General features: G+C 48.1%; 1 protein-coding gene across 2 annotated transcripts in view; it reads right to left on the bottom strand.

Annotated features, from left to right (window-relative positions):
- The window catches only part of ASCC2 (activating signal cointegrator 1 complex subunit 2), a 43,129-nt gene that overhangs the window by 7,993 nt on the left and 8,574 nt on the right, over window positions 1–26,562 (bottom strand). The window contains exons 3-15 of one of the 2 annotated variants that reach the window (XM_040463984.1): window positions 23,982–24,140; window positions 23,442–23,612; window positions 21,730–21,859; window positions 16,135–16,202; window positions 15,064–15,174; window positions 13,870–13,982; window positions 9,109–9,183; window positions 8,584–8,691; window positions 8,271–8,339; window positions 8,041–8,115; window positions 6,489–6,669; window positions 4,824–5,038; window positions 3,792–3,911 (exon numbers count right to left, since the gene is read on the bottom strand). In XM_040463984.1, coding sequence (XP_040319918.1) covers window positions 3,792–3,911; window positions 4,824–5,038; window positions 6,489–6,669; window positions 8,041–8,115; window positions 8,271–8,339; window positions 8,584–8,691; window positions 9,109–9,183; window positions 13,870–13,982; window positions 15,064–15,174; window positions 16,135–16,202; window positions 21,730–21,859; window positions 23,442–23,612; window positions 23,982–24,140 — 1,595 coding nt within the window. The remainder of the gene's footprint in view (window positions 1–3,791; window positions 3,912–4,823; window positions 5,039–6,488; window positions 6,670–8,040; window positions 8,116–8,270; window positions 8,340–8,583; window positions 8,692–9,108; window positions 9,184–13,869; window positions 13,983–15,063; window positions 15,175–16,134; window positions 16,203–21,729; window positions 21,860–23,441; window positions 23,613–23,981; window positions 24,141–26,562) is intronic. The other variant, XM_040463985.1, reaches the window with a different exon arrangement.

Genomic DNA, 26,562 nt, shown 5'->3' with positions numbered 1-26,562 from the left:
CGGCATTTGATCTAGACCAGGGAAAATTCTTGGTCCACAGGGAAATTCTGTATGACGCCAGGAAAGGGGCCTGTGCCTGTGGCCCTGGCTTCTACCTGGCTCTCTTCACCAGGCTGGGTGGGGCTGGAGAAGAGAGAGCAAGTGAAGGGGGCCCGGGTGTTTAGTGCCACTGGAAGGAACACGTCTACTCACTCCACATACATTTCCTGAGGGCCTACCAGGTGCCAGGGCCTGTGCTGAGCCAGGCGTCCAAGGATGAATGAGAAGTATCACTGTCCTTTTGCCACATCCCACAGCTCCTGGTCCATCCAGTCCCTAGTTCTTGGCCCCACTGTGGGCCTCTAGTTATATGGCTCCCTGGCAGGGCCAGAGAAGCCTTGCAAACTCCACCCACCCAGGGTCCTGGGAGAGGGCACAGGCAGGGACAGAGGAGCCTGGTGCCCTGGGCATCCCCATCCAGGGAGGTGCAGCTTTGGTCCCATGACCCCCCTTTGGAGCCAGGAAGGAAAAGAAAAGTGAGGGTCAAAACCAGCCAGGAAAAGATTCATCTGAGGCCTAAACTCCAGTCAAGTCTGGAAACACAGGCAACAGCGGCTTCAGAGATTTCTTCGGAGCAGGTGCTTCCTCAGGGAATCCAGGGAATGTGTGGGCTTCCCTGAAGCTGAGTCACTCTTCCCCTCCTCACTTCTTCCGGCCTATCCTTCAAGGCCCAACTCAAACTGGCCCTTAGGGGCGTGACTGCCACCTCTGAACTTCTAAGGGACCTGTAGAGGCAACAAACCCTTCCTTTTATAGGTAAGGAAACCCAAGAGGCAGAGCAACTTTCCCAAGGTGACACAGCTTCTACCAGCAGAGCCACAGTGCTAGAACACAGGTCTACTGACTCAAGTCTGCTGGGGTACTTCTTGAGCTGTGCGATCACAAGCAAGCTTCTTATCCTTGCCAAGTCTTTTTTTAAGTTTATTTATTCATTTCGAGAGAGATAGAGTGAGCAGGGGAGGGGCAGAGAGAGTAGGAGAGAGAGAGTCCCAAGCAGGCTCTGCACTGTCAGCGCAGAGGCTGATGCAGGGCTCGAACTCACGAAACACGAGACCATGACCTGAGCCGAAACCAGAATCAGACGCTTAACCGACTGAGCCACCCAGGTGCCTCTCCTTGCCAAATCTTAATTCTGCATCCCAGGGATGAAATAAGATGATGACTAGAAATGAACCTGGCACATGCTGGGCTCAACAAAATGAATCCTATTTCTTTTTACTGCAGGACTTATCAGAGCCTTTAATGTGCTAATGTGCTCTGTGACTCACCAAGAAGAAAGCGCACAGACTTTTTTGGCCATAGAGCCTGTTTTGAGGGAGAACACTCATAATCTTCCAGGGTACCACTGTTCAGTCCAAGGAATTTATTGGATCCCACCTTATACACACCGCCTCCTTCATGTAGCTATGATATACCTGCAGCACATGTGCTTGGCCTCTACCCAACAGCCACCCTCTACCTCACCCCCACTCCTAACACACCCTCATTTGGTTCAGGTCTTTCCACCTTTCCCCCTTCTCCTGGAGCCCTGGACCTTGGCCCTGTGACCCAGTTCCCCACTGAGATGTGAGTGGCGTCTGGAAACTTCTGGGAAAGGCTTCCTGGTCTATAAGAGAAACACAGGAAGACCTGGTCCAGACTTCCTCTTGGCACTGTCATTTCTGGAGGTGATAGCTGAAACAGCTGTGGCCACCCAGTGGCTTCGAAGGAACTAGCTCGCAGAGATGGAAAAGATGTATCCTTGATGATGAGGCTGTACCACAGGTTAACCAAACCTAGACAGACCTACCTTGCAACTCCCTTTCGTACAAGGGACAGGTTTCCCTATTACTTGAGCCACTGAGTGCATCCTATCTGATTTAACCCATACACACATTGTAACTCAAGTGTGACCTTGTGCTACTTTTCTCATGTGCCCCTTGACTGCCCTGCCCAGATTAGGACAAGAGTCCCTATGGAGGCCCTTGTATGCCCCACCCCAGCATCTCTCCCACTCTGTCACTACTTGTTTAATGGTTTAAATCTTTCCCATAGTCTCTGCATCGTTTGAGAGCGAGGCCCGGGTGCCCTGCTCACCTTGTCTCCCTGGTATCTAGCACAGGATCTGGCACTAGTAGATCACTTAATAAATATTTGCTGAATTAATAAGTAAATAATGAACACATGAATGGAGGCTTTGCCTCTTTGCAATCCCAGCCCCTGGGCTACCCAGCACAAGGAGTTCAGTAAACATTTGCCTCCTAGACTTTCCACCTGGCAGCTTGTAGTGCCCTAGGAGCAGGGCCCGGCCCTCCTCATCTGCCTCTTTCTCCACAACAGAACCTGCAGAGGGTCATTCAGACCTGGAACAGTGGCCACGGATGCAGGATAACATCTCTTGCCTGGGATCTGGGGATGTCGCAACGTGTGTGACTAAGCAGTTTACAAATGCTTCCTGACCAGCCAGCCAGATGGCTTTATAGCTGCCCTGCGCCCGCTCCCCAAAGCCCTCAGCCAGCCAAGCTTCCAGCATGGGGCCCTCACCAAAGCAGCAGCTTGTAATTCTGCCACTGGGGCTCCTATCGCAAGAAGGGGGCAGGTCCCCCATTGCCCTTCTCTGAACCTTGCTGTCTCCATATATACAATGGGGGGAGGGCAGGCTGTACTCGTCCAGCAATTCCCAGATTTCTGGATTTCATGAACCAATACAATTTAGTAGAACTCTAGGGGCTAGCATAGTGTTGCCAAGAGTTACTCATTTCTCTTGAACTCTCTATCATCACTACTGACTCTTGGTCCCTCCAGTGGGCCTCCATTCCAAAGCCAGGTGATCTTTCCAAAACATGTCAGCTCATGGGACCCTCATCATGTTCCCCATGACCTCGGGGCCATTGCCTCTGTTTTTCACTCTTCCTAGAAAGTTTCTCCTTCCCCGCTCTTTACAGAATTGGCCCTTTGGCCCTTCCTCACACTTCCACTCTTGGTCCCATGTCATTTCCTCAAGCTTTCCTCTCTGGATTGAATCCTCTACCAGAGGTTCAGAAGTCTGCACACCTGCACCTTATAGTGCCTATTATATTTGCAATTTTACTTTGCTTGTTTGACAAAGTGATTCGTGAAAACTCCACAGGGGCAGTGGCCATGTCTGTCTCACTGTCCACTACACCTCCAGCACCTGATAAATCCAGGGCCTAGTATGCCATGAGCACCAGGCAAATATTTGTTGAATGAATGAATAAATCATAAATGGACTTTTCAATGCCAAAAAAAGTAGGAAGGACATAAACTAAAAATAAGTAGAAAGACCTTAAAATTGAGTATGTTCACCTTCTGAAAAGCTGACTTAGTACAGGTCCTTAGTTTTCTCATTTTGCCACAGAATGGAGAAAATCAGGTCGAGGAGCAGCTTCTAGGAAGTACTGCTCAGCTCTATCACCCAGAGATTTGATGGTTGACACATCCCAAGATGTAGGAAGGGAAGAGGGGAACAGTTTAGGTCCCTTTGGCCTTTTGCTATCAACAAGGGGATTCATTAAAAAAAAAAAAAAACAAAACAAAACACAAAAACACCCTGTCAGAGTCAGAGCCTACCATATAAGTATCAGAGAACCTGCTCCTGCCTGCTGGGAGCACACAGGTCCTGGACTGCTTGGGGGGACGCTGAGCCCAAACTCAAGCCAGTTCTGTAAACACAGAGTCCTTAGTTTCTCTCAATTTTCTCACTGCACTTACAGAGTTGGGGTGCCTGGCACGCTGAAGCCCACTGCACTCACCTCCTGCCTTTATGCACCCGGCTCAGGTCCACTGTATCTCTGCTGAACACATCAAACTCATCGTTCTGGAAGACGTTGTGACGAGAAGTGAGCAGGGGTGTCGGGTCTGGTTTCACCTGTCTGGGGTGGGGGTGACAGAGAAATCCATTCAAGGGAGAAAGGTCAGCTGATGTCTACCTGTGCTCTCTTGACCCGAACCATGTTACATGCATCAGATTCTCTACTCCCCTTCAACAGCCACATGAGACACGATCTAAAAAACCTGCCTTGTCTGGCCCCTACCTGGGTATGCAGCCATGCCTGACACAAAGTTCCCCCTCAGTCCCATGTGCCATTCAGAGATTTTCTCAAAAGTTCCCTCCCTCACTGAACACTCACAACAGTCCTATAACATAGGTAGCTAAGATCACTCGACCTCTCTGGGCCTCAGTGCCCTCCTCTGTAAAATGGGCACAAAGTGGCCAAGGTACTTGTACAAAGGCAGAGCTAACTTCATTCATTCAATAAACAACGTCTGTCTGCGGAAGAAACACCCATTTGTGCACTCATTCCTGCTGCTCCACAGGCCTTCAGAGGAGCAATGGGTCAAACTCAGAAAGGGTAGGAATGAAGAAAGTGAGAAGCTCTGGCCATCCTCCTTCAGGAATCTACTGGAAAGGTGCCAATGACAGGGGCAAGCCAGAGACTTTGGAGCTCCAAAAGGCTCAGCAACCCCTTTGTCACATCCCACATTTCTGATGGGCCTTCCAGCAAGGAGCAGCTGCAATGTCCAGCTGTGCACACTCTCTCCCCTGCAGGGGGCATGTGAGAACCTCCGGGAGGGCCTAAAGTTCTGATGTGTTCCCAAGGAGGCCATTCATTTAAATGGCTGGGGAACACTGCTGTAGGGAAGAGAGAGAAGGCAGAATTCTGGCACAGGTGTGGGAAGCAGAGAAGCTAAGAAGGGGCCCTGACAAGGCCCCCAGAGCACCTTTGGCCAGGGCCCTGAGACAGCCTGGGCGCCATGAACCCCCTCCCACCTATCTCTCCCACCTGTCTAGGCTGCGGTCCAGCTGGCTGAGGGCAGGGGCCAGCCGCTCCTCCAGGATGTTGTTGATCACCTGCTCCGGGTTGTAGCTGTAATGCTCCAGGCAGGCCAGGATGAAGCCCTCACCAAGATCTGGCAGCAGGTCCTTCACTTGGGAGATGAGTGAGTCCAGCTCCACGCCACACACAGGGGGGCCCAAGGGAGCAGCTGCCCCCATACACTGTGGAGAGAGCTACCGTGAAGGAGGGAAAGGCCAGACCAAGTGGGTGATAGGAAACAGACCTCAAATACCACAGGACTAGGAATCAGGGGACCTGGTTGAGTCCTGGCCCTGCCATTCCTGGGCCAAGATCTCAGCCAAGTGACCCAGGTCTCTTGAGTCTCCAGTTCCTGAAACCATGTGAAGAGGGAGTGGCTCTATGACTTAGTGGTTGAGCTACTTCTGGCTGTGTGATTTGGGGCAGGGCACTTCCCCTCTCTGAACGCCAGCTTCTTCCATGTAAAATGGGAGTACTGCCTTCTACCTCACAGAGTTGTTTCAGACGGTTCAAAGAGAATAAGGCTGAGCATGGTGCCTGGAGAAGACCAGGCACCCCACAAATGGCTGTGGCTTCGACTAATCCTTTTCCAACTCTAACAAGTTAATGGCTGATGTTGGAGAGAAACAGCAACCACCAGCCCTGGACTGTACGGGCTTTGCTCCCCTTTGATTATATTCTTTTTAATGCTCCCCTTTGATTATATTCTTTTTAATGAGGGGGATTCAGTTCATATCCTGCTTGATGCGGCTTAATTCTGTTAGGATTTTCATTTAAGGAAATTCCAAAATCAAAACAACAACAATAAAAATCATCCGTGTCTCAGAGAAGCCAAATGGGGAAGAAGGTGGGAAGAGTGGAGGGGACTGTCATTTTCCAAGGCCCTGTGACAGCCACAGGGCCTGAGTCTAACACAGGAAGGAGAGCAGCATCTGTTAATAGTGCATAGGGCCAGCCAGGCTTGGGGCACTGCACCCAATAGCTCTGGGAATCCCAACAACCTTGTGGAGGCAGGGATGGCAATTATCCCCACCTTAGACATGGGGAACAGAGGCTAGATGTGAGTGATGTGCCTCCAGCCACAGAGCTGGTGAGTGGCAGAACGAGGGTATACCCCTGAGCTGTCTGACCCCAGAGACCCACAGAGACTGTGGTCTTAATCCCTATGTCACACTGCCTCCCAACTTGCAGGGAAGAGTCCTGGGCTCAGTGGGCAATCTGTATGGCCATAGATTTGGCGAGTTCTGGAAGAGCCTGGAGCACCAGAGGCTTCCACACTTGCTTAGTGGAGCCCTGCAGTCCCACGGCAGGGCGTCCAGGCTGGCTAAGCAGTGAGACCAGACGCTGCTCTCCACTGCATCCAAAGCAGCTACATGGTGATCTGTTTAGAGGAGAGCTCTGGGAAGGATTTCACGTGGAAAAAGCTCCATCACTTCATGTTACAGAGGAGAAATGGGGGTTTGGCAGCTGAAGGGACTTGCAGACTCTCTAAAGGCAGCACGGAGCTGACCCGCAGGCTCAGGGCTGTCAATTCCAAAAGAAACCTTTTTCTCTGAGAGCTGAAACAAAGAAGGGACAGGTTTCCTGGAAGGGGCAGGGGAAGCAGGGGAAAATGTTGCTCCAGACACATACCTCCTCTTCCTCTGAGTTTTCCAGATGTGAGAACGGTCCACTGACTGGTTCCACCATCGCAATGACCCCATTAGGGTCTTCAGCCACCGGTGGGTCTTTAGCATCTGTGGCTTTCCGTCGGTCCACCCCTTCCCAAGCACTTTCGACTGCCTGGAGGATGTAGGCAGTCCGAGTCTCGTCCCTGTGACACACGTTAAGGTGTCTCTCTCTCCGGTGCCAGAGCCTTTTCTGCCTCTCTAGCTCTAAGGCAACATAATTTCTCAATCCTGCCTCCGCATCTGACCCTATGACTTGTGTTAGGGGCTATCTGGGCCATACCCAGTGGGCATTGCAGGTACCAGGGCTGCCTGGGGAAAGAGGCCAGACCACGGCCACGCTAGCCTTGAAACCTAGTACCTGTCACTCAGCAGAAAGCAGCTCTGGATGAAGACAGGGCCAGGGGCATCCTAGGACTTGATAATTGGAGGAGCCAGCAGCACCTCCTCTGCACTGACCCCCAGGAGGAGGGCCTGCCTGATGGGGTCACTGCCAAAGGGGCTTCCTGTCTGACTACTGAGGGCTTCCTGCAAAGGGGGCCATAGGGTATCCCTAAGGCAAGACTGCGCAATCTAGCCCAGCCTCCAAAATGGCCCACAGGCCCTCCTCCCTGTCCTTCCTCCCTCTCTACCACCCTGGGCACTGCCAAGCCAGACATCTGGGAGTTGCCCTAGACTCCCTCCTTCCACTTCTAACCTAGCGCCCCCCCGCCATCCCTGGATGCCAGCAACAGTATCCTCACCAGCCCCTGGGCCTCACAGAAGTCTCAGGTCAGTCTTTTCTCCTCCCTGTGCCAGACAGAGCTTTTCCAAAGTATAAAACTGACCCTGTTACTCTCTGTTTCACACTCTCCCATGACACCCCAGTGCTTGTAGGATAGAGTCCAAACTTCTTAGTGAGAGTCATCCCAGAGCCGTGCAGGTCTGCTCATCCCCAGCTCATCTGCCATGCCACAGCCTCCTCCCACTAGACCCCAGGCCCCCAGCCCCACCCTGAGATCTACACAAAATGTCTGTGGGCTCCTCAGATGGGCCTCTCTGTCCTCCATCCACTGGGAACACTTAGCTCTGGGATTGGCCACCTCCAATTTCTTCTGCTGGTCTCGGCTTGGACAGCCCCTCCATCTCACAGCCTTTCCCTGAGCTTGCAGGGTTAGGTGCCTTCCTTGGCTTTCCTGTCCTCTGGATTTCTCCCATATGACACTTCAACTGCTTGTTTACTTATCTGTCTCCTCTCCTGCAATGAGGTCTGTGACAGTGGGGCTGAGTCCACGTTGGTCACATGGGCCCAGACACTCAGTAAACGCCTAAAGAATGCAGGACACTACCCCACCCAGCTCCGAGGATCCGAGTAGTCATCTCCTCCAGAAACAGGGGCTGGGGCTTTGGTGGGCCTCTGGGGAAAACTGGCTGACCCGAGTATTCTGGGGATAAACCTCCCTCTGCTCCTCTGGGTCCTAGCAGCCCAACTCCAACCTGGCCAGGCCAGGTCCTGTCAAGTGGCTGTGGTAGGATACAAGACTGCTGAGGCCTGTTGTAGCAAGCTGACATCATCGGCCACAGGGAAGAGTGTGTCGTAGTCCCGGAGGAACCTGCCAGGCAGAGAGCAGATGGAAGGGACAGGGCTGGGACAAACTGGTCTGCTGCCCAACCACAAATCCCAGAACCTTAGACCATGATGAGCATATGGTAGAGGCTCTGGGATGTAAGGCCTCGTGTGGACTGGTCCCCGCTCGGCCACACTCACCTCTTCTCCTGCAGCAAGGAGCTGAAGATCTGCAGGAACTCTTCGATGAAGCCCTGAATGTTGTCACAGCTGGAACAGGACACCAGGGAAGATGAGTTCATTCGATGCAAAGGATCTATAACTCCCCTCCCTGCTGTCTGCCCTGCCCCTCTGCAAGGCCCCAGGCCAGTTGGAGGAAAGAGGCATTTGTCTCTTTCCCCATCTCTGCTCAGCAATCCCAGAGCAGGGAAGGGGGCAGATGACATGAGGGAAATACCTCTGCTGGGCTTGGGGAGGGGTTCTTCTACCCAGGAAGCTGCTCCTGAGGGCTCACCTGTTTTCCAGGACAGGGAGGAGGCAAATCTGGTTCATGAGGATGTGAAAAATCTCCAGTAGCTTCTTCCTGGAATGGGACAGCCTCTGCCACAGGTCACCTAGCAGCCTTTGAATGCCCCCGAGAGAAAAAAACAAAAACAAAAACTGAGATTTGGGAGATTAAAAGGCCTGAAGAGAGCTTATTCTCAACAGCTGCAGGTGTCCCTCTCCAGAGCTGAGAAAGCCTCACGAGTCACTGTCAGCAAAGGGTTACAGGCCCTGAGAGACCAGCCGATTCCAGGGCCGCTTCTCAGTTTAAACAGTGGGTGGGGAACCAGTATGCCAGTTACCAAGAGCTTAGAGCAACAGCGGAGAGAAAAGGTTAGGATGCAGGGGCCAGGAGGCTGCTAGGTAGGGACACTGAAGCTAGAGCTGCACAGTCCATGGTGCCACCTCCTTGTCTTAGAGATAGGGATGTTAAAGCCCGGGGAAGGCAGGGCCTCTCTCTCCCACAACAACGTGCTTAGTTTTGGCCCCGGCTCACTTGCTATCTTCAAGCCTCCTCTTCTTAATTGCAGACTCCAGTTCGGGAATTGCAATTTCATAAAAGGAAGCTAGTCTGTGGAGGTACACATGGGGAAAAGGCAAGATTAGTTCATAAACACCACACTTCATCAGAAAATCAAAGCAAACCACGGGAAGCGGGAAGGTCCATTTCTTGCTCCCCAGTTGTCACCACAACAATTTTCTCCCAGAAACTCCCTGGCTCTTCCCTAAGCTTACCCTAGATTGGCCTGCTGTGGATGGTCCAGGAAAAGCCTCAAGAAGTGACCTGCAGCTATGGGGCGCCTGGGTGGCTCATTTGGTTAAGCGTCCGACTTCAGCTCAGGTCACGATCTCATGGTTTGTGGGTTCAAGCCCCACATCGGGCTCGGTGCAGACAGCTCAGAGCCTGGAGCCTGCTTCAGATTCTGTGTCTCCCTCTCTCTGCCCCTCCCCCACTCTCACTTTGTCTCACTCTCTCAAAAATAAATAAATGTAAAAAAAAAAAAAGAAGTGACCTGCAGCTACATTCCCCTTTCACTGGGAAACCAAAACCCAGGTAGGCTCATCCTAGCAATGAGCTAGAGTAGCAATGAGCTACTCAGAACTCAGTGAGGTTTGAGAAAAACCCAAGGTCACTCTTTTTGTTGGTTCAAACCTGCCAGTAGCTCCCTACCTCCTATGACATCAGACTGTAGCTCCTCTCTCTGGTACATCCATAGCTAGCATGGAGTAGCCGACCTTGCTTCTCACCTCAACAACCTCACACTCACCCCCCATCACAACTGAAATTCAAACTCTCCATCCCAGCGACAGGCTCCCAGATCATGCTTACCCACGTGATTTCTCCTTCCTGGAATTAGGTGCACGACACTCAGAACATGTTACTTTTACAACTTAAAACACAGCCACCTCTCTTCAGCAGTCTAATTCTTCCTCTGAACATCTTAAGCTTCCCAAAGCCAGAACAGTAGCCTTAGTGCCTAAGATGATGCTGAATTTGTAGCAGGTACTCTATAAACATTTAACTACCGACTGGCTGAATTCTGGCAACTTCTAGGTCAGTGTAGTCCTGTACACAGCAGAGGGTAACTAGGCCCAAAGAGACAGGCTTTACTAGGACCACAGCATGGCACCCAGAAAAAGAGAGGGCAATTTGGCCCAAACAGATTCAGGTGTTGCCAGGATACATTGCTGGTGGGAAGGTAAATTGGAACAACCCCTATGGAGGGCGATTTGGCGAGATCTGTGAAAGTTAAAAATGCACAAACCATCTGTTCTTGTGATTCTACTTCCAGGAAAATATTCCTCAGATATACTTGCAAAGGTGCAAAATGATGTATGTGCAGTTATTCTTTGTAACATTTTTCTGTAATAGCAAACAACTGAAGAAAAATCTAAAGGTCGATCTATGGGGTCTGGCATTCCATACAGTACAATGGAATTCTATCTAGCCATACCAAAGATTGAGGATGTTTTGTGTACTGATACACATTAAATTTAAAAATAAAATGCAGAGTGTCTGGGTGGCTCAGGTGGTTAAGCATCCGACTTCAGCTCAGGTCATGATCTCACGGTTCGTGGGTTCGATCCCTGCATTGGGCTCTGTGCTGACAGCTCAGAACCTAGAGCCTGCTTCGGATTCTCTGTCTCTGTCTCTCTCTCTCTCTACCCCTATCCCATTCATGCTCTGTCTCTCTCTCAAAAATAAATAAACATAAAACATTTTTTAAAAATGTAAAAAATACATACAGTACTCATAAGTCAGCAGTTAATTTAAAAGGCAGAGGAGGTGATATATAATGTGCGTATTTACTTGTATATGTGTATTTATATACATATCTCCGGAAAACCCCACATAAAAAACTTAACAACAATGGTTATACATGAGGAACAGAACTAAAGAAGGGGAAAAGGAAGACTTCATTACATACATATATGTATACACATTATATATGTACTATGTGCATGTGAGTCTATGTATACATACATGTATATATAACAAAAAGTCTTCCTCTCCCCCTTCCCTACTATATATGTTCATACATACATATTTTTGTTGTTGTTTTAATGCATTTTTTTAAAGTAAGCTCTGCACCCAATGTGGGGCTTGAACTCACGACCCTCAAGATCAAGAGTCATACGCTCTATTGACTGAGCCAGCCAGATGCCCCTCGTTATATATCTTATACCTTTTTAGTTTTGAACCATGTGACTGTATTATTCATTCATAAAATTAAGCCACAGAGAGAGATACTCCAATATACTTGAGGATATCTGAGAGGACAGAGGTTGTTGTGAGAGGATTAGCCGTAGAGCTGTGTGGTGGCCGTAGCCCCTTCCAGAGAGTTGCGGGGACCGAGCTTGCTGCATTTGCTCAGCCAGCGTTCTTGGCCTCCAGCACAGTGTGAACAGGGTGGGCCAGCCCCAAGCTGTTTCTGTTTGTGGGTCAAAGGCAGTGCCACTTGCAGGCAACAGTGTTTTCCTTTCTTCCTCCTCACCCCAAGATGGGTGGAGCCACTCCCCTGCCTTCACTGACCCTTGCAGGAAAGTCAATTCTTCCAAAAATTACCCTCCATTTCCAAAGACCCTTTCAAAAGCAATCTGTGCCACATTTTGAGAAGATGCTTTAACAAAATGGAAAATGCCTGTGGGGGAAGCTGACTGGCTCAGTTGGTAGAGCATGTGACTCTTTTTTTTTTTAAATGTTTATTTATTTTTGAGACAGAGACGGAGCATGAGCAGGGAAGGGGCAGAGAGAGAGGGAGACACAGAATCTGAAGCAGGCTCCAGGCTCTGAGCTGTCAGCACAGAGCCTGATGCAGGGCTCAAACCTGTCAACTGCAAAATCATGACCTGAGCCAAAGTCAGACGCTCAACCGACTGAGCCATCCAGGCATCCCATGTGACTCTTGATTATGGGGTCATGATTTCGAGCCTCACATTGGGAGTAGAGTTTACAAAAGAAAGAAAGAAAGAAAGAAAGAAAGAAAGAAAGAAAGAAAGAAAGAAAGAAAGAAAGAAAGAAAGAAAAGAGAAAAGAAAGAAAATTCCTATGATAAGTGAAGATAAGCAGGGTACAAAATCCTAAGAACAGCCTGATCTCTCATGGTGATTTTAATTTTCTACCTTCCAGAATTTTCCAAATTTCTTATGAGCATTTGCCAGTTTATGCCACTTTAACCATGAGAAAAGATACCTTTCTCAAAAAGTGGACAGCTACAGGCCCATCCTAACCCCTTTCTTCCAGAGAGAGTGCTGATTGGTGCTTTATTCTAACATCTTCTGGGAGGCTGATCAGTCCTCACATCTGATTTTCACGAGCTGAGGAGACCCAGGAGGGGTCAGAGCACCAGCTGCCATCTCTGGCACATGTCAGCACTAGATAAATGTTTTGTTGAATGGGCAAGTAAATGACTGAATGGACCAACGGCTGAGTGGACAGAGTTGGGCAGCTCCCAGAGGCTCCTGTGAGTGGTGGGGATAGATGATGCCTGGCAAGAGCAACAGCCAGAGGCCACTGAGAACAAGCCAATCCCCACTGTTGCCAGGCAACATGCAGGTTACCAGGCCAAGCCATGCACCCCTTTCTCACCGCACAAGCAGCAGACAGATGCTTGTGGTGCCAGTGGGCAAGGAGGGTCTCTCTCCCTATATCTTTCTTTACTCATATCCTCCTCTATATCTTTCCTCATCCTGGCAGGATCTTTCTAGAACTCCTTTCGAATAAATCTTCCAGGGGCTCCCTACTGCCTACAGAATAAAGGCCCCACTCCCCGCGAGCAAGTTCAAGACTCCTCACAATCTGACTTCTACCAACCTCTCCGGAGACTCTCCTTACCTGCTCCTTTTCCTACTGCCCCAGGCCCTGCTTCATCCCACTCCACTTCCTGGCACTCCCTGGACACTCTCTGGGCCTTCCCACCTGTACTCTGCCTGCCTGGAATGCCCTTCCTACCACTGTAATCTTACTCTTTCTGGAAGGTTCCTGTTCATTCTTCCAGATGTCACTTAAAGGGCATCTTAAAACCTCTTATTTCACCAGACGGAACTTTGCCTCCTTCCTCTGTGTTCCCAGAGCACTTCATAATATGGCCACAACAGCTGGCCCCACAAGTGAGCAAATCTGAATGTCTCTCTGTGTGTGCTCTAGACTAGATGCTGAAGTCCTCAGACCAATTCTTATTGTCCGTTACTCCCTTGTGCCTGCCCATGATAGGGGCTTTGAAAGAACAGAACTGAATTAACACTGCCCTATTCTTGGTTGGTGTTTTTTTTTATTCCCTCCCTTACTGAGTTCTTGGCTAAAAATGGGAAGGCTTCTAAAATGCAGGCTTGGAAAGCCTGGGGGGCTCAGTCGGTTGAGCGCCCAACTCTTGATTTCAATTCAGGTCACTGATCTCACAGTTCATGGGTTTGAGCCCCGTGTCGGACTCTGTGCTGACAGCTCAGAGCCTGGAGCCTGCTTCAGATTCTGTGCCTCCCTCTCTCTCTGCTCCTACTCCACTCGTGCTCTCTCTCTCTCTCTCTCAAAAATAAATAAACATTAAAAAAAATAACAAAAGTTAAAAAACAATAAACAAACAAACAAATGAATAAATAAAATGCAGGTTCCACACAAGCAGGAGCCTCATCTGTCGTCTTCACTGCTGTATGCCCAGGCTGGAAGAGGGCCTGGCACATTCTAAGTACCCAGTAAATATCTGCTGAATGAGGATGCCAATGAGAACCTCTACTTCAGCAATCAGAACTACTACTGTACCTGTAACAGAAGTCATGTTTCTGGAAGGTTTGGCAAGCCAAAGGGAAGATATCCAGAAAGGCCCAGAGTGTAGTGCAGGTATCGCAAAGGTAGAGAACAATGTCTTTTAATTCCTGTTGCCGAAAGAAAACACTGCATTATTCTCCTCTGCCGCCATACACGGCTCTGTAGTGGGTCTGAGACAAAGTTGACAAAAGCCAGTGGGAGCCATCAGGCAGATACCTTGTCAGGGGAAGAGAAGACCAGATGTCTGTGCAAAGCCTGGTTGTTCCATCTCTAGGAGCGCGATCTGTACAAGTTACTCAATCTCCCTGCTTCAGGTCTTGCTACCTTAGCTCCAATGGGCATTGACCCAGTGAGCTCTGGGGTTACTTCTAGGTCTAGGATAATATAGTTCTCTCTTCTAAGCTGAAGGAGAACCACCCCTGAACCTGAAGACAACGCCTGTGGTCCCACACAGAAAGCACATTCCACTGAGGACAATAACAAGCCCATACCTTTCGTACATTTTGAAGAGGATGGAACATGGAATACCTTCTCATACACATCCCTGAGTCTCGTGACAACTCTAAAAACGAGGCTGAGCAGTTGTTAGGATCTCTGTTTTACAGAGAAGGAAACTGAGGTTCAGAGGGGTAAAATGACTTGTTCCCACAGTACTCAGTGTGTGTCTGTCTGAAACACTTGTTTAATGCCTATTTTCCCACAAGACTGGAAGCTCCAGGAGGGCAGCTCATGGCTGCCTCTTTCCTGCTCTATCTACTGTACTTTTAGCACAAGGCCTGATGGATATCTAGGCTCCTTAAGTATTTACCTCTGTCTCAGACTGTAAGGTCCATGAGAGCAGGCACATGTCTGCTTTTGCCTACTGTTTTATCCTGAAGGCTCAGCACATGCTGGGGGCTCCTCAGTATAAATTCGCTGAACGAACGCAGGGCTCAATGAATAACACGAATGAGCTCATTGTGCTGAACTAAGTGAAGATTAAACTCCCATCCTCTGAACTCTAGTTCCCTGTTCTTTCCACTACTCCATAAATGAAGTTCCCAGAGAAAAAAAAAGCCTGCTGATATGGTCTAAACCTGTGTGATGGGAATAACTGTTTATGGAGTTGGGTAAAAAGGGCCACAAGCATGGGAAGCAGCTGCCAGATCCCCTGCTAGCCAAAAAGGCTGGGCTGAAGGGTAACCTCACCAGGAGAGGCATGTCGCTGGGGGTCAACCGGCCCCTCTCCTCAAGCTTCTGGGGTGTGGCGCTGGCCCCATCCCCTTGCAAACCACAGTGCTGGAGGATATTGCTAAAAACCTGTGAAACACAAGAAAAGGCTCTCTCACATCCTGTCAAACCAACAGCTGGAACTCATGACCTGCAGTCTGGGATGAGTGATCTGAAAGCTGTCTTGGAATCTCTGGAATATATGCTAGTGTTCCCATGAAACCAGAGACAATGATGGGATGCAGGGCAGAGTGGAAACTGTAAAATGGGAAAATGTAAAAATGGGGGTTATTCTTCTCACAGGACTGTGGTGAGGATTAAAAAGACAAAATGTATGGAAAGCCCCCAGAATCCTGCAGATATTACTTGAATGGATATGTTGGGCAAGTGTATCATAATAAATAATTTAAGATACATACAGAAAAAAAAAAAGAAAAAAATATATTTAGCAATATATTATATGTTTTGGATTCTCTGAAGATGGCAATTTATGGAAACTATATTGAAATCAAAGGCAAATCAACGGTGAGGAGAAAACGGTCCATCGTAAAATCATGTAAGTCTTTAACCCATTGCACCGTCTTAAGTATGCTAGCACGTAACTACCCTAAAAGTTATCGTGAATAGTGGAATCTCTTGGTGGTAGGATTATGGGTTAATCTTCCTCTTTCTGTTTTCTTTTTTCTTTTTCCATCATTTCCAAATTTTCTACAATGAACAATTATTTTACAAAACAATTTTATAGAAGTTTAAAGCTCTTATTTGAGAAACACAGGTATCTTAAACGGGTAACCTTAGAGACTTATGGCTGTTGGCGAACAGCACACAATTGAAGCCAAGCTCTTTTTGTATGAGTGCTAGACAGCCCTTAGATTTCAGTTCTGTTCAAGAGGGAAAAAGGGTGAATTTGAAAGTGTGTGCTAAGGGGCAGGACACAGCGACTGTCTGCAGATGGGGTTGGAGAGAGGTAGGGAGTAAGCATTTCTCCTGGGCTCTTCCAGGAAAGTCCAGGGTTGGAGAAGGGATCTGGGCAGGGCTGAGAGCTGGTACCTGAAGGATGGTGGGCATGGTTTCATCCAGGTCATTATAGTAACTTGGCTGCTGGATAAAGATGTTCCCTGAAAAGAGAAGAGAAAGGTAGGAATTGGGAAAAGATGGTGGGGGAGGAGAGGACACGTTACAAATGGTTGCCAGCATATTCTGTGACCTTTCTCCCTTTTCCTAAGCCTGTCTGCACTAGAGCAGTCCTGGCCCCAGGCCCTGCTGGCACAGAGCTTTGGCCCAGCCTAGAAACTTCCCCAGCATGAGGGAGGGACTTTACTCAGTACAATTTAACCTTTTAAGCACCTCTGCCTAGCGAATTACATAAAAGGCCTGCCCTGGTCAAACCAGCTCGCCCTGATGTCCCCAGGGAGTGATCACATTTGGGCACCGTGCCTTGTATGACAGCATTGGCTTTGGAAGTGGGAGTTAGTCATCCAGGAAAATTAGAAGATATGATCTCTTTGCTTAAGAAACCTGGAGGCTACAATCCAGGATTCTTGCCAGGCCACACCTCTAATAATGTGAGGAGACTCTAAGGAGAAATTTGTCTGGAAATTCTCTTACCCTCTGCTTTTGAATATGCTAGCCATATTAATCCATCCTCTTCCAAGGTGAGAGGCCTGAAAGACATCTCGAGCTAAGGTTACCACATATTTGCAGTTGTTCTCAAAAAACAAAACTCCTTTCCGAATGTTTACTACCTCCGAGTGCGGCTGCTGTGAGTGCGTAGGTTAGAGCATATGGTAACTGGAACAGAAACCAAGTGTTCCGGCTGCCCAAATGGCAAGGGAAGGAGAAAAAATCACAGCAAACTAGGAGGCATGACAATGCAAAATGCCAACACCCTTAAGAAGAGGCCAGGGTTCTTCATCCCACCGTGATCCTGAAGTCTGAGGCTGGGCGACTGTCAGGATGTGCTGAATTCTACGAGTCCTTTGTCTTTGGGCAGGTGTGTCCTCAGTTTCCTTAATGAAAACCCTGCAGCCCTTGCCCCATCTCAAAGGATTTGAAAAATCAATGAGATCAAAGGCCAGATGGGACTGGGTGAGTAAGCAAGTCACTATGTAGCCGGACTTTCTGTAAACACTTTCTTGGATGCCACTTCATTGCTTCATTCCAGAAAACTGAGTTTTAGCAGCTTGAGCTTGCTCAGTGCATCCCACCTCCAGATGGGTGCTGACCCCTCAACCCATAAAGGTACTCCCTGACCATCTGTGCATCCTAAACTTGATGGCAGGGAGAGACTGAACTGTCTTGTCTCCCCACCAAACTCTGTTCTTTCTCACAAAACCCTCCTATCCAAAGGTATCCTCAAGGTCAAGTCAAAACTCCTGACCACAGCACAAAGGGCCATGTGAGATCTGGCCCCATTGGCATCTCCAGCCACCTTCTCCCCATTTCCTGCCTTGCATTCCTCTCTCATACCTCTTCAACCACAGAGAACAAGCCCCATCCCCTCCCTCCACCTGGAGTGACCTCTCAGAGCTAAGTTCACCCTAAGGCAGGTGTCACCTTCTCCAGGCAATGCCTCCTGACCCAGGCATTAGGAGCAGGTCTCCCTCCTCACCCCATACCACATGGTGGACTCCACCACATCCTGACTACCTGGCATGGGGTAAGGCCCTCTCTTATAATCCTTCTAGTGCTTAAGCCTGAGTAACAGGGATGTTTTACAAGCATCAAAACATCACATTTCACAACTGACTCTTTCCTCTCCTTTATCTGATCCAGTGACAGTGAAGTTCTGACTTTCAGTTTCACAAAGAAACTGTTAAGAAGTAAGGGACAACCTTCTCAGGCTAAAGCAGTATGGAAACCCAGAGGGGAAAAAAAAGTGGGGGGCGCCTGGGTGGCTCAGTTGGTTAAAGATCTGACTCTTGATTCTGGCTCAGGTCATGATCTCATGGTTTGTGACTTCGAGCCCCACATTGGGCTATACACCGAGCGTGGAGCCTGCTTGGGATTCTCCCTCTCCCTCTCCCTCTCTCTCTGCCCCTCCCCTCCCTATGCTCACGCACGCACACAATTTCTCTCTCCCTCCTTCTCTCACAATACACAAACTTAAAAAGAAAGAAAGAATGAATGTGCCTGGATTGCTCGGTTGGTTAAGCGTCTGACTTCGGCTCACTCAGGTCATGATCTCATAGTTCATGAGTTTGAGCCCTGTGTCGGGCTCTGTGCTGACAGCCCAGAGCCTGGAGCCTGCTGCAGATTCTGTGTCTTGCTCTCTCTGCCCCTCTCCTCCTCTCAAAAATAAATAAACATTAAAAAAAATTAAAAGAAAGAAAAGAAACCCAGGGTGAATGGAAGATATTGCCAAAGAGATCAGTGCAGTCCTTGGTGGGGCCAAGGCCTGATGCACTCCTGCTTTCGCAAAGAGGCTCCAAGAGTCTACCTGAAAGGCCCTGCTTTCAAAATTACACTTACTAATTCAGAATTATCAACCTTGAAATTAAAAAAAAAATCCAGGTGTGTGTACAGGGGGCTGGGGGTGCCAGATAAGGACTGGGCTTCTGCCCAAAGGAAAATCAGCCAGTTCCCTTGTTCCTTCCTTTTCTCCCTTGTCAACCCTCTTCCTACAGCTGACCTCCTTTGCTCAAGAGCGTCTGTGGTAGAGAAACTGGAGGCCACCCCTTTATGTGCCTCCTGCTCAAGGGTTGGAAAGAGCGCTGCTGTGTGTGTGTGTGTGTGTGTGTGTGTGTGTGCATGCATGCATGCATGCACGTGTGTGTGTGTGTGTGAGTGTCTGCAGGCCCCTCCTCCATACCCCCCTCAATGCACACACCCCAGCACACACACAATGAAGGGGCTCTGTATGCCTTTCTTGTCCTCTTTTCCATTAACCACCCTCTAAGAGCCGAAGAAAGGGCTCTCCTAAATAAGTCAATTAAGGGTTCTCAATCTGGGGCTAAAAACATTCTAAAACACCTCAACATCTGTAAGGCGGTATGTTTTTCTGGGGACAAGATTTCATCTGATTCTCAAAGAAGTCAGTGACTCAAAAGATTGGGGGCTTTCTCACACCACCCTTGCCCACCTGGAACTGTGGCCAGAAGTCTTCTCCCTCAGCATCTCACACCTCACAGATCTCAACGTTTATTTATTTTTGGGACAGAGAGAGACAGAGCATGAACAGGCGAGGGGCAGAGAGAGAGGGAGACACAGAATCAGAAACAGGCTCCAGGCTCTGAGCCATCAGCCCAGAGCCCGACGTGGGGCTCGAACTCATGGACCGCAAGATCGTGACCTGGCTGAAGTCGGACGCTTAACCGACTGCGCCACCCAGGCGCCCCTCACACCTCACAGATCTCTATGCCTCCACTCATAACCCTCTCCACCCCCCACCCCTCCCGAAGGCCCTTTCTCTGCACCCGACACCAGTTTTCTCCAGAATTGTTCAAACTTTTCCCTCCAGCTGAACTCCCTAAGCACTGCTTTATTCTGCCTCCGGGATGTCTTCTTCTGCCCCAGTAGCCAAACCAGGCTCTCACCTTCAAACCCACGCTGAAGCACTGGCCCCCTCCTCAGCCTCCTGTCACCACCCTCCCCACTGGCATGCTGCCAAATTAACCTTGATACCAGACAGCTCCTCCTTGCAGTTCCCATGGCCTCATGACAGTAAGAGCTCACAGTCATCAGGCACTTGTAATGAGCCAGGCACCATACTAATCCTCACAACCATCCTATGAGGTAGGTGTATCACTAGTCTTCCCATCCTTCAGATGAGAAAACTGAGGCCGAGAGAGGCTAACTGACTTGGACAAAGTGACACAGCCAGGAACAGAGCTGGGGTGTGAATTGGGCAGAGCCTGCTTTCTGAGACACCAAGCGACACTGCTCCCCAAGTGCTAAAGACTGACATGGAGCCCTCCCTGAAGTGGCCCCAGCTTTCCCTTCCCCATTTCCTGCTGCTGTCCTCCCGGAATGCTCCGCTCTAACCAGACTGGCCTAATAACTGTTTCTCTAACTAATCATGCCTGTTTTTGCTCACTCACCCCATGCCCTCAGTCCACAGTAACATTATGAAGAGTCTTTCTCTGGGAAAGTCAAAGAAATGAACTGATGATCAGGGAACAATTAGATTTGAATGGGAAATCAGAGGCTGTTCCAATGAAAAGGCTGGATGTGAAATTTCATATATATTATGCTCTGATATGGTCCTGAAAAATATAGAGAGACAAGACTGGAAGGAAATAATCACCAAATGATTGTCTCTGGGAGCAGGAATTTGGTAATTGCTTTCTTGCTTTTTTACATTTTATATTCTCCCCAAATTTTCTAAATTAATATATATTATCTTTATTATTACCTTTATTATTAGGAGGAAGGAAGGAGGCAAGCCATTTCAAGGGGTAACTTAGCTTTGTAATTGGGCATTTAGAGGACTATGTCCTATAATCTCAGAGGAGAAGCTGACAGTGGTATCCTGGGTGAGCACCTCTTTGTGTCCAGCCCAATGCCATCAGCTGTGGTTCAAAGAGGAATCCACTGGCTGGAGCGCTTGGGTGGCTCAGTTGGTTAAGCGTCCGTCTCTTGGTTTCAGCTCAGGTCATGATCTCACGGTTCATGAGATCCAGCCCCACATTGGGCTCTGTGCTGACAGCATTAAAACAAAGCAGAGAAGAATCCACTGGGGCATTGTTCCCTCTGTCACATCCTAACCAAAGCTTCAGTCTCCGATGGAAACTTCCAGCCCACTGCTTTTTTTTTTTTAATGTTTACTTATATTTGACAGAGAGAAAGCACATGTGTACACAAGCAGAGGAGGGGCAGAGAGAGGAGGACAGAAGATCCAAAGGGGGCTCTGCGCTGTCAGCAACAAGCCCAATGTGGGGCTTGAACTCACAAACCACGAGTCCATGACTTCAGTTGAAGTAGGACACTCAACCGACTAAGCCGCCCAGGCGCCTCTGGCCCACTGCCTCTTGACGGGATCCAACTGCTGAAGTCATTCCTTTCTCAACCCAAAAGAGTCCTCTCTGAACTCTGTCTCCATCTATTCTCAGCAACAATGCAAATCATGACATTTTGGGGGCAGCCCCATTATCCTTGAAGCAGGGAGGGACGAAGAGCAAGAGCTCGAGAGTCAGGCCTATGTGACATAAATCCCAGCTTGGCCACTTATTAGTCATGGCCTCTCAGGCAAGTCCCTTATTTTAACCTCCATTTCCTTGTCTGTAAATAATGGTGATTACAGTGTCACATCACAGGGCTGCCGTGAGGATCCATTAAGATCACTTAGGAGGAGCACTCAGCAGAGTGCTGGGCCCTCAGTGAGCACTCACATAGAGGTTAGCAATCACTGCTGTTCTACTCTCACCACCAAAGCAAACTTCCTCACTACTTCAGCTGTTTGGCATGTGGCCTAATACTAAGATCCTTAAGGGACCGTGCGATACAGTGTTGTCTCCACTCCCCCATGGCCACCTAGTCGCATCTTTCAGAGTTGACACACATATACCTGCAAGGTCGTACCCAAGCCCCATCCGCCATTACAGTTCTGAATCCCCCGGCGCTCATCTAAGTGTCACCTTTGGGATGTCTAGTTCGGCATGTGGGGGCCATCTCTGTGCAGCCCTCTAGGCCCTGTGCCTTACGTACCTATCATCTTCTGGAGCAATGGCGAGTTGCCTTTTCCAAAGAGCACGCAGAGATCCAGGATCTTTGGGATGTCAAACAGGAAGTTATTGTAGAGGATTTCTCCAAATGCAGAGGGGGAAATGAAGTGATCCTAAGGAACAGTACAGAGAGGGAGGATGAGAGACTGTCTGAAAGCATATCTTTGTGAAGTAACAGCAAACTCACAAGAAACAACAGGGGACTGGCTCATAACTGAAAGCCTGTACACTCTGTGGACATATCTGGGCCTTATATATTGGCCTGGAGGTATAGCTATTCCTCATTTTAATATAAAAAGAAGCAAAAATACACTATAAAAAGTTGGTTGGCATTCATTCTAAAATATTTATGGGTTGCAGCACCTGGTTGGCTCAGTAGAGCATGTGACTCTTGATCTTGGGGTCATCAGTTTAAGCCCCACATTGGGTGTAGAGCTTAATTTAAACTAAAAATAAAATATTTACAGGTAAATTACCATGATGTTTGGAATTGCTTTAATATACTCAAGGGAAAGAAAATACTCCAATAAAAAAAAAAAAAAGAAAATTAAGGGGAAGAAAGAAAATAAGATTGGCAAAATATTGATAATTATTAAAGCTGGTGATGGGTATGTAGGGTTCATTATGCTTTTGTATATATTTGAAAATTTCTATACTACAAAGTTAAAAAAAAAAGCAAGATCCTATTGTAAAAATAAATGTACACACACACACACACACACACACACACACACACACACATCTAAAGGAAAAGAAAAAAAATTCCCTGAAGGAATATGCACCTTAATGGTGGTTATTTTCAGGGAAAGGGATTTTCCTTTCTGTAATGTTTGAGTTGTTTAGAGACAGCATGATTTTTCAAATTGGAGGAATAAAAGTAAATGTTTTTATTTATTTATTTATTTACTTTTAATTTTTTTTTTTTCAACGTTTATTTATTTTTGGGACAGAGAGAGACAGAGCATGAACGGGGGAGGGGCAGAGAGAGAGGGAGACACAGAATCGGAAACGGGCTCCAGGCTCTGAGCCATCAGCTCAGAGCCCGACGCGGGGCTCGAACTCACGGACCGAGAGATCGTGACCTGGCTGAAGTCGGACGCTCAACTGACTGCGCCACCCAGGCGCCCCAAAAGTAAATGTTTTTAAAAAGCACATACAAGTGGGGGGCCTAGGTGGCTCAGTTGGTTAGGCGTCTGACTTTGGCTCAAGTCATGATCTCACGGTTTGTGAGTTCAAGCCCCACATTGGGCTCTGTGCTGACAGCCCAGAGCCTGGAGCTTGCTTCAGATTCTGTGTCTCCCTCTCTCTCTGTCCCTCCCCTGCTCGTACTCTGTCTCTCTCTGTCTCTCAACAATAAATGAATGTTAAAAAAAAAAAAAAAAAGCACATACAAGTTCCTTTAACAAATCAGGATCAATGTTTTCAATCCTCTGAAGCATAAAAAAAGGCAGTTACATGTCAACTGGCAAAGGGGCCTCGGCTTCCATTGATGAAAATACTTGATGTAATACAGACCCAGTGAATTTGCGGATAAGATGGGTGGCACAGATTTCTTCCCCAATGGTAGGAATAAAGGCGGAGGGGAGACAAAGAGGAAACGTGATACTTCCAGAGCCTTCCTTCCCAGGGGCGGGAGAGTCTGGCACAGAGGTGTCGGGTGGCAGGTAGCACCCCATCACGGGATCAGGGGCTTACTTTGGATTCCTTATGAGTGGACATGCGGAGGAAGGTGAGGAAAACACTTCGATGGAGCCGTTTCTGCATGTCAACAACCTCAGGGGCCGGGGCCACCCACTCGTCGAACTTTCGGGGGACATAGCGCAGATAGGAGTCCAGGCACTTCTGCAGGGTTTCATCGAAGATAACCTATGCCAGACAACAGATCAGAGCAAGGATTTGTCACTGAGGCCCAAGGGCTTGTGGGTGGACTGTGCAGGGGCTCGTGGCCTACCAGCCCTGGCCTAAGGCAAACACTCCAACCCCAAGGGACTAAGGAGGTATGAATGAGCCGAGGGCTAAACACAAGTTTCTAAAAATGACACGTTGGAAGGCGTTGTGTAAACATCATTAAGATCGTGATACAAGACAGAACAATCCAAACCACAATTTGCTGTTAAGGATCCAGTGTAAGAAGTAGAGAGAAAAGCATCTCCTAGGGGGAGAAAAACAACAACAGCAACCAACCAACGGCATGTCATGTGCTTTGTCTTAGTGTTAATTTTGATAGAATGTTACCTGGCACCAGAATTTATCGTGAGGCAAGGCCAGGAGCCAGTCGAGGTCATTGGCTACGAAGGTGGCGCGTTCCAGGTACTCCTCCACTAGGGCGGGAATGTTGTCTTTAGGGGGCGGTTTGTATAACACAAAATACCGGTCTGCCTTCTGCTCGGGGTGCTACGGATCCAAAAACCACGTGTTAACGTGGCAGAGGTTAGTCAGCGAGGGCCCATTTGCCAACCCACAGCAATGACAACACTTGGCTGTTCCAACCGGTGACCCTCCAAGGAGTTTTTAAGCATAAAGAACCAAGTGTCTCTAACAAAGGGGGCTTGGTTGCATCCAGGGAACACTAGGCAGGCATTCAAAACCATGTGTTTTGGAGGATATTTAATGACACGGGGAAAGGTCAAGGGAAGAGAAAGCAGGATATGAACCTATTTAATATAACCAGTTTGGGGATTTTTAAAGAAATATATATATTTACACAGGTTAAAAAAAGGGGCGGTGGAGTGGGGGAGTAACAACCCAAAGCTAATAGTGATTACCTTTGGTGGAGGGTAATTAGGACTTGAATATATTTTCCAATTTAAAAAACATACACGTGTATTACTTTTTAAGTTATTTTGTAATTACATGAGGGAGACACATATTTTCTTTCAAAAGTTACAACCCTGCCGAGAAGGAGAGTCTCCTGGGACGATACTCCCCGTGTCGCCGTGTCCTCCCAGGGGTGACCACTCACCATCCAGTAAGTGTCCCTGCAGACCTTTTCTAGGCTTTTAGGGGAAAATATACTCATAGAAGGTATTTCAGATTTGTTTTCATCTTTCTTACATAAACAGAATCATACTGTATGTATCATGCTGTATCCTTCTTAGAATCAGAGACAAAAAAAAAAAAAAACCAACTTCGGGAATTTTTTTTCTTTTAAAGATGCTAATCCAGGAACACGGCAGGTCTCAGCTTAGAATTCATAAGTTCTTTCTTCCAACCCTTACCTTGCCATGAACAAACCTTACTTTGTTCACCTTAAAGAGATGAGCTCAGTTTTCTCCCCTGACTACATAAGGGCTGCTTTCTCCAGGGGAAGTGGTAATAGGAGGAAGTCTGGGCAACATCTCAGTGGTTATCAACCACAATCCACCCATTTCCAGGTCTGTCAGTCCAGGGGGACAGGAAAATCATGACTGATTGGTCAGTTTTCTCAAGAACCCCCTATGTCTCCCTACTGCCTGATGCAAGTCTTCAAACTGTGGTGTCTTTGAATCACACAAGGATTCCTTGGGGGCCAGCTATGAGAGGAGCCTTCAGAATCCCTCCCACTGAAATCAGAATTTAAGGGATGCCTGAGTGACTCAGTTGGTTAAGCGTCCAACTTCGGCTCAGGTCACGATCTCATAGTTCATGGGTCTGTGAGTTCGAGCCCTGCTTTGGGCTCTCTGCTGTCAGCACAGAGCCTGCTTTGGATCTTCTGTCCTCCTCTCTCTCTGCCCTCTGCTGCTTGTTCTCTATCTCTCTCTCAAGATAAATAAAAACTTAAAAAAAAAAAAAAAGAAATCAGGATTTATACAGTGGGCTTCCAGGTGCAAATTTTTTGAAAAAGGAAATCCTGCTGACTGAAACAAGTTCAAAACAACTCTCTAGGATCTAAATTCATCTCCTTGATTTCCAAGCTCTTCCCCTCCTCTATCTGTTGTCATTTCCCCTCTTAGGTCACTTTTTAGGCAGGGCTACTCATCACCCCCTACTCCTCTGACAGATGTGTGCGTGCACACACACCCTGAAATTCTACCTTCCTTGCGATCCTACAAACATTTACTGGCACACTGTTGTGTGTCATGTGCATGTTCATGTACATGAAGAAAACATCCACGTGCTCACAGAGCCTATGCTCCAGAGGGGCAGATGCACATCTAAGCCATCAAGGGAGCACAAAACAGAGGAAGTGACAACTCAAACCTGGCAAAGATACCGTGGGAGTGCAAAAGGTACCTAGAGATACCTACAGGACAGGGGACAACTGTACCTAGAGGACAAGGGACAACTTCCCAGAGCAGGCAGCATCTAAGCTGGGCCTCTGAAATTGAGAAAGATTTTTAGATGAGAAAAATGGTATTTTATGGAGGGATAAAAATGGGCCATGAAATAAAAGGGAACTAGAATGCACTGGGTGGTGGGAAATAGATTTGGAGGAAGAGAACACTGGAATGGTGCTAATAAAAGCCACCACCTGGGGCACCTGGGTCGCATCTGACTTCGACTCAGGTCATGATCTCAGGGTTTGTGAGTCTGAGCCCCACATTGGGCTCTATGTTGACAATGTGGAGCCTGCCTGGTATTCTCTCTCCCTCTCTCTGCCCTTCCCCAACTTGCACACATGCATAATCCTTCTCTCTCTCAAAATAAATTAATTAAAAAAAAAAAAACATAAAAAAAAAAAAAAAAGCCACCACTTAACAAGGACCTGCCCAATGCCGGGCTACTGAGTAGGTATGTCCCACAGCCTATTTCTTTTTTATCTACAACTACTTAAAAGGGAAATAGTATTCTCCCCATTTTACAGAGGAGGAAACAAAGAATCAGTAAGGTTCAGGAA

Source organism: Herpailurus yagouaroundi, unplaced genomic scaffold, assembly GCF_014898765.1.
Source record: "Herpailurus yagouaroundi ecotype Mexico unplaced genomic scaffold, PumYag 428, whole genome shotgun sequence".
NCBI lineage: Eukaryota > Metazoa > Chordata > Mammalia > Carnivora > Felidae > Herpailurus > Herpailurus yagouaroundi.
Note: the sequence above shows the minus strand (reverse complement) of the source record. Positions and strands in the feature narration are given on the sequence as shown.